At 35.4% G+C, this 7,276-nt stretch overlaps 1 protein-coding gene and 1 long non-coding RNA gene across 2 annotated transcripts; one reads left to right on the forward strand and one right to left on the reverse strand.

The window, feature by feature from the left end:
* Nucleotides 1–2,591, reverse strand: LOC125603554. Its single transcript, XR_007335553.1, has 5 exons — nucleotides 2,241–2,591; nucleotides 1,918–2,151; nucleotides 1,245–1,832; nucleotides 1,034–1,149; nucleotides 1–745 (listed from the first exon to the last, which is right to left on the reverse strand). It is a non-coding gene; the product is annotated as an uncharacterized LOC125603554 (long non-coding RNA).
* A 507-nt stretch (nucleotides 2,592–3,098) lies between these two features.
* LOC125603547 lies at nucleotides 3,099–7,276 on the forward strand. Its single transcript, XM_048774460.1, has 2 exons — nucleotides 3,099–4,360; nucleotides 6,888–7,276. Exons 1-2 carry the CDS (start codon nucleotides 3,204–3,206, stop codon nucleotides 7,132–7,134), a joined length of 1,404 nt encoding a protein of 467 aa, XP_048630417.1. The 5' UTR covers nucleotides 3,099–3,203; the 3' UTR covers nucleotides 7,135–7,276.

Raw genomic sequence — 7,276 nt, forward strand, 5'->3', positions numbered from 1 at the left:
TAAAAATAAAGAAATAACTAAACTTTTTAATCTTTTTAGTGTTGACTGTATTGAATGAAAGTACATATTTTCCTATCTAATCTAACATCTCATTTTCAGTTTCCACATAGTAACAACGAAAACATTAAAAAAAATATATAGTACTTAAACGTTTAGAGCGTTCCGAGTAAGGTTCTTGACTATCTTGAACCGGAAAGTCTTGACGAAGCAGATGGCGACATGGCGTCTTTCTTGTGATTCTCCAGTGTACTGATGAGGATAGCTCGTCTGGGTTAGCATACTATGTGTATTCCAGTTATAAATATCAAGCAGAACTCCACTGAAACGGAGCATTCAAGGAACCGCTCTTCCTCACGATGATGACATGTCATGAAACCGGATGCTGCTTCTTTCAGTATATCTAAGCGTATCCAGATGTCTTAAGTTGTCTTGATACCAGTCGTGGTTTATTTGAAAAACAAACTACGCTGGAGCGTTTCTTAGTATGTAAGACCTGAATCAGTCTCTTTGCCTAGGAAGCCGGTGTGAGGGAAGTTGAAGATGGTTCGGTTGAATCTTATGCAGTTAAGATGAGTATGTAATGTAACTGGAATTTGGTTGCATCCTCCATGAAAGAGGGAATCTCCACATGTCTTCAAAGTTCTAAGGTTTGTAAGGAATATATTATAATGACTTGGATGAAGCGGAGAGATTGGGGAGTTCGTCATCTTTATTTGTAGGATATAGATTCTTGTCGCTACTAAAACTGCAACACAAAGAACGCAATACAAATCAGCCTCAATCAAACAATTAAGAAAATTACAGAAAAAAGGCAACAAATCTTTTTGTGTAATTTTGTGAAGAATATACACACAAAAAAAGTAACCAAAGTAAGAAACATAATTGTAAAATGCAAAAATTCTTTCAAAACAGCCACAGAAATCGTAAAATAAAATGCCACAAATCAACTAAATCAACAATTTTGCAAGAGACAGAGAGAGATTAATCTAGGTATATGTCAACTACATAAAATAAAATGACAAACTTAACTTACAGTAGCTCTAGTGGCCTCCGAAGGATAGTAAGTGGTGAAGAAGCCATTCAGTTTGAGTATAATATCAGCTCCGCCAAGGGATTGTCTTCTAGAAGACTCGTTGCTAATACTTCTTCCTGAAAAATGAAAAAGTAGCAATTCTAACTAAACCTTGATAGAAAAGGCATAAAGAAGGCTTGAAGATTTGTCTAGTAGATTAAATTTTATATACCTTCAATGCTTCAGATCTTAAAGCTGCGCCAACAGCAAGAACCGCTCCACAGTCTGTCTAGCAGTTCTTACGGCACTAAATCTCCTCTAGACTACTGTGTGAACCTCTAAGAATAGTAACCACAAAATCCAACCTTCAAGTTCGATGCTTTAAACAAAAGCTCTAGTGGAATTGAGAGTAACGACTGGAACTTATACGTTGTTGTATTGCGTTTTCGGTTTGTACCCTCTCTGTGAACTCAAAGAATCTTAGGAATGGGCTTATAGGTGATGTGAAGGATGTTGGAGCAAGAACCGTTAAAGACAGATCTTCAGATGTCAAATTTGATGCCTGCAGAGTTAAAATCTGAAACCAGAAGTAGTATGAGGTACAAAAGGACAACCAAAGACCCCACTGGAAACGCCTTCCATAGTTAATGTATTGTCACATTTAACTTTTCCAAAGAAAGCCTTCTCTTCACCATCTTCCATCCCTTCGTTTAAAGCTTTCTTTATGTAACCTTTAGGCAAACCCAGATTCTAATCCATCACTTCCATCATCTTCCTCGCTAGCTTCATCACTTCTCCTATGTATTCCAACATCGTCTCTCTGTTTTTTGAAGAAAACAGAGTACATATAAAGTTACAACCTTTGAATTCAAATTTGATGTATTTAAAAGCGTTTTAATGTTTACTTGAGGCCAGAAGTGTTGGATGGCCACTCGTTTTGGTTATGGTCTAGGAGAGTGAAAACATCTTCCCAGTCAACGCTTTCGAGCTTCTCTCCAGAGTTTTTCTCAAGCAGTTCGTTGAGCAGCTTCACGGGTGTTGAAGTCTTGGACGCTTCTTCTCTCTCTGTATTTGTAGCAGTCTGAGCTCAGCTCCTTAACTTTGTTCAGAAGGTCCAGTGGAGTCCCATGGCTCACCAGCTACACAGAGAGAACAGAGTGAGACATAAATCTCATGAAAACAGAGAGATAAAGCTCTATTTTTGTGTGTGTGTGTTGGAGATACGAACCTGAAAGAAACCCCATTCTTTGCATGCTTTGGCGATGTCAGAGAGTGTCTTCTCCCTTTCTTCTCCATGAGTGATCGGAAACACATGGAGGCTTGGGAGAGATTCGGGTAATAGGATCGAGAGGCACGGCGCTACGATGTCGATGAAGATTTCTTCGGGGAGAGATGAGATCAGAGATGGCGGTTGGTTCTTCTGTTCCCTAATTTCGGAAGAAGACATCTGGCGATTATACAATCTACCAAATCTCGAATAAAACTCTAGCTTTTTAAGGAATCTGAACATGTATATATCTCTATTATATAGATATGTGATCGGATTTGGCTTTATGAGGGAAGGAGATCGAGTGTTTCAGAAAACGCTTTACGATTCAGTTTCTCAGAAAGAGGTGAGTAGAAGAATTAGAATATGCCTGGTGATCATTATCGGGCCTATATGATGCGAGGCCCAAATGCAATGCTGCTGCGTCTGACGTGGCTCAACGGTGATTTCCTATTGGCTGATTATAATTGATGACGTGGACAGCATGAGAAGAGCTCTTATTCTGCTTTTAGTATTGTATTGATGGTTATATATTTAATACAAAGTCTCAAATGACGAAAAACAAAAAAAAACAATAGGCTGGGCGAAGAAAGTCAATTTGGACACGTGGCCAATCTTGTACCGTCAGATGAAAAAAATCCTCACGACGACTCTCCGGTTTATCATGTGAGTCGATTAATAGAACCGACTTACTTGTTTGTCATGTTCTTAACGTCGCTATTGAACCAGCTTTAACCCGACGATATTTGTAGCAGTTTTCAATTGATTTTTTTTAATTTATTTTTCGATATTTTATCATCGCGTCTGCGTATATAAAGGTCATCGTCTCCCTTCTCTCTCTCTCTCTCTCTCTCTCTCCGCGTTACGCGTCTTCCTCGTGCTTCAACATTTTCCCGAGAAAGTTTCATCTCGAGAAAATTTGGAATGGGGGTGAAAGTAGCACCATACACTTCTCCCTTCCTCCAATGGGCGTCTTCTTCTCAAACCCTAGCTTCCGGCGCCATTTCATCACGACGACAGAGACTGAACCGTCCGTCTCTCTTCGGAACGCCACTACTCTATCGCTCCAAGTCCTGTGAACTATCCAAACCAACCAAAACGCAGTCGTTTCGAAGAGTTTCTAGCGCAAGCTTCTCCGACGAGGAGTTTTCGAAAAAGATCCAAGAGCTAACTCTCAGATTCAACCACGAGAGAGATGCCAACGAGATGGTGCACTTGTCGAGTATCGAAATGAAAGCAAACAGCGTCCATCTCCCTCTCTCCCTTCGTATCATAAAGAAGAAGCCACAATGGGACGAAGGAGTCAAACAAGCCGCGTGCGACTCCATGAGCAAAGCCTTCTCGTCGATGGTGTCCATGATTCAAGAGCTTCAGAGCTTCACGTTACACATGAGAGAGACTCTCTTCTACCAAGACTTGCAAGGGATCTTGGTGCGCGTTAGAGAAGAGATGCACGCATCGTTCGTCTGGTTGTTCCGACAAGTTTTCTCCGCCACGCCTACGTTGATGGTGTACGTCATGTTACTCCTCGCCAACTTCACGGTTTATTCACTCGGTGCCAACTCTGCTTTAGCAGCCGCCGCGACGCCGACCAGCACCGTGGCAGAGGTAGCAACCGTCAGTGAAACAAACGACAAGATCGATTCCTCGGTGGTTAAATCGTTTTTTATTCCATCTCCCACGGTCGACGGTAGCAACAACGGCGGCGGTGGAAACATCAGGCCGGTGTTAAGCGGGACAGATGGTGATGGATTCGATGTACCAGAAGGACCTTCGCGGTTGTCATCTTCGACATTTGGGTCAACGATTAGTACAGAGACATCAGTGTCGGGACAAGATGAAGTTAGGCTGTGGAACTCGATTGTGGAGGAAGCAGAGGAAATGCAGTACAATGTGTTGGATCACGAGACGAGGAAGTGGTTCGTGTCTCCTTTGGATGCTCGAGTGGAAGCAGAGAAGGACATTGATTACTTCAGAACAGAGCTTCTCTACCAAACAGGACTGTCTCAAGAGCCTGATAATCCTCTGCTTCTTGCTAACTACGCTCAGTTCCTCTACATCGTCTCCTATGATTATGACAGGTAAATAAACATTTTTTACTTTCACATTTTGTTCATCTTAGATTTTTTTTAGCTTCAGTAAACTCGAAGTTAGGATCGAATCTTCCTTTAAGATTCTTTTGTGAGCCTGCAAGTTGATGCTAACAGTCAAAAGTAGGAGCAGTACTCGATGATATTTCTTTTCACTAGTGGGCATTTTTGTGGAAATTGAATTTATTATTTTAAAGCTTTAAATTGTCATAATAATTGATATATAACCGACCAATAGAGCTGAACCATTTATTTTCCTCTTCGAGTAAAGAAGACAGAACATAAAAATATCTATTGGAATAAATAAAGGAATAAGTTTAGTTCTAGGCTTCTAGCCAACGAGCTTTGGGTCTTTGAGGATCGATGGTGGAGTTTACGGTGGAGTTTTGAAGACTCCCAACCAAATTCCAACAAGAAAAAGGTTGATCTGTCCAAAAATCTCTACCTCAGAATCTGTCCTCTAGATCTATTTCCCACCCACTCGAATTAACCCATGTTTTTGTCATTTTGGCTTTAATTCATACCTAAATTATTACTCTATCCGTTTCACAAAAAATAAAAAATATTTTTTACACAAATTTAAAAATAACTAATAGATTTATTTTTTTGTTAATTATCCATAGTTAACTCACAGTATTTAAAACATATATATTTATTTACAAATTAATATATTTTGGAATAAATATTAAACTTAAATTAAGTATAAATTATATTAAAATTTTAAATGACATTCTTGTATAACAACAAAGTGTCAAAATTACACCTTTTGCAAAACAGAGATAGTATTTGTAGTTTAGGTAATTGGTCTAGTATTTTATTAGACTATCTCCAAATATTCTTTTATTTGAAGAAAATATCAAAATATGAGAAAAAAAATCTTCCGTTTGTATCATTTTGAAGTAAAAATAGATCTATGTATAATAAATCTTCAGAATTTTACTATTCACAACATCATTTTACTTTCAGAATTTTTATTTACAAATTAATTCTTAAAATTTTATATAGTTTAGGTTTATATGTAGAATAAATCATTATATATTTAATTAAGGGGAAATTACAGGTACCATTTTTCATTTTTACCACCACTAATGAGACATTTTCAAAAATACATTCTTCATTAAGTGACAAAAGATTCTTATGCCTTATTATTTATATATAATAAATTATTATTTAAATAAAATAAAAAAAATAAATAATAATAAAAATTAAAATAAAAAAATTAAAAAAAATAAAAAAATAAAAAAATAAAAAATAAAAAATAAAAAATAAAAAAATAAAAAATAAAAAATAAAAAATAAAAAAAATAAAAAAATAAATTTATGTTTTCGAATTATATACTTTTTCAAATTCAAACTTTTTTATAAAAAAACAAATTTTTGAATTTTTTTTTTTTCAAATTTGTTTTTGAAAAATGAAAATAATGTTTGAAACTATTTTTTAAAATATTTTACATATTTTTTAAATATTTATATATTTATTAGAATTATAAATTTCAGATTCCAAAAACCTTACCCCACCCCTCAACTCTAAACCCTAAGTCTAGATTAATTAACCCTAAGGGTATAATTGTATTTTACCCTTCATTAAAAGTGAAGGTAAAAGTGGTTAGTGTAAACATGAAAAGTGGTACTATGAATGTGGTATTTGTGGCAATTTCCCTTTAATTAAAACTAAATTTGTTTATATAATAAAAATTAATTGGGTAATTTAAAAAATAAAATAAAATAAAAAAAAGACTACTAAAAGTAAAGTAACTATTAATAATATTTGATATGTTATTTTTGAAAAAATGAAAAACAAATTGGAGAAAAATTTGAACTTATTTTGAGGGAAAATATGAAGGGAAATCATTGGAAATTTTATTAATTTAGTTTTTAAGTATTTTGGTATAGAGATGTATGAACAGTATATGTATTTATGCTTTTTTTTTGGGTTTTAGTTTTTTTTTTTAGATTCTCTGTTGGGATAATACTATTGGAAATTTTCTAATATCTAACACATTTGGATTTATTTTGAACACAGTTCAGGTTTTTCCGATAATTTTAGCTAATTTAAAACAAATTTCAAAATTAATAAATTTGGGTAAATAATTATGATAAAAAGTAATTTTGTATATCTCAAATAAAAATATTGGTTACTTTGAATAGTTTATTTTTAGGGTAATTTTTAATAGAATATTAGTTTACTAAGAAAAAAAAGATATTTGGTTACTTAGTTTATTGACATTATTCAGAAATTTTACTCGATTGGTCGGTTCATGTAATATTCCAAGCCTTGACAATAAATATTGCCAAAATGTCGCATTTCTTTTCCAATTTGGTTAAACACTCTTCTAACCAATCATTTTTGATATCATGACTAATATTGGCTAGATAATTATGTCACATTCTATCACCATTACGCTATTCACAATCATCATATGATTCTTTGGGCTTGTATTCATCTCATCTTTATATGTTCCACATGTGGTACTTATCTCTTGTGAATTAGTGTCTCATGTGATTCCATATGATAACAGAGCAGAGGAGTACTTCAAGAGAGCAGTAGGAGTGGAACCCAAAGACGCGGAGGCGCTGAGTAAATACGCCACGTTCTTATGGAGAGCACGGGATGATCTTTGGGCGGCCGAGGAAACTTTCTTGGAAGCAATCGATGCCGATCCCACCAACTCTTTCTACGCCGCTAATTACGCTAATTTCTTATGGAACACCGGCGGTGATGAGACGTGTTTCCCTCTCGAGGAGTCTCACGAAGACAACATCTAGTCAGAACTGTCCAACATCAAGTCTAAACGTTCCATACCAACTAATGAATATATATACATAAATATGTGCATATAAATGATGTATCTGCGTGTTTGCCATGGGCTATGTCCCAAACTAACAGTGATGAAAAGAGTTTAAATCA

Source organism: Brassica napus, unplaced genomic scaffold (genome assembly GCF_020379485.1).
Source record: "Brassica napus cultivar Da-Ae unplaced genomic scaffold, Da-Ae ScsIHWf_34;HRSCAF=63, whole genome shotgun sequence".
Classification (NCBI taxonomy): Eukaryota; Viridiplantae; Streptophyta; class Magnoliopsida; order Brassicales; family Brassicaceae; genus Brassica; species Brassica napus.

Excerpts from the sequence above, each read along its gene's own strand:
- LOC125603547 (XM_048774460.1), top strand. The coding sequence starts at position 3,204 with ATGGGGGTGAAAGTAGCACCATACACTTCTCCCTTCCTCCAATGGGCG. Across the intron at positions 4,361-6,887 it reads GTCTCCTATGATTATGACAG|AGCAGAGGAGTACTTCAAGA; the intron begins GTAAATAAACAT and ends ATATGATAACAG.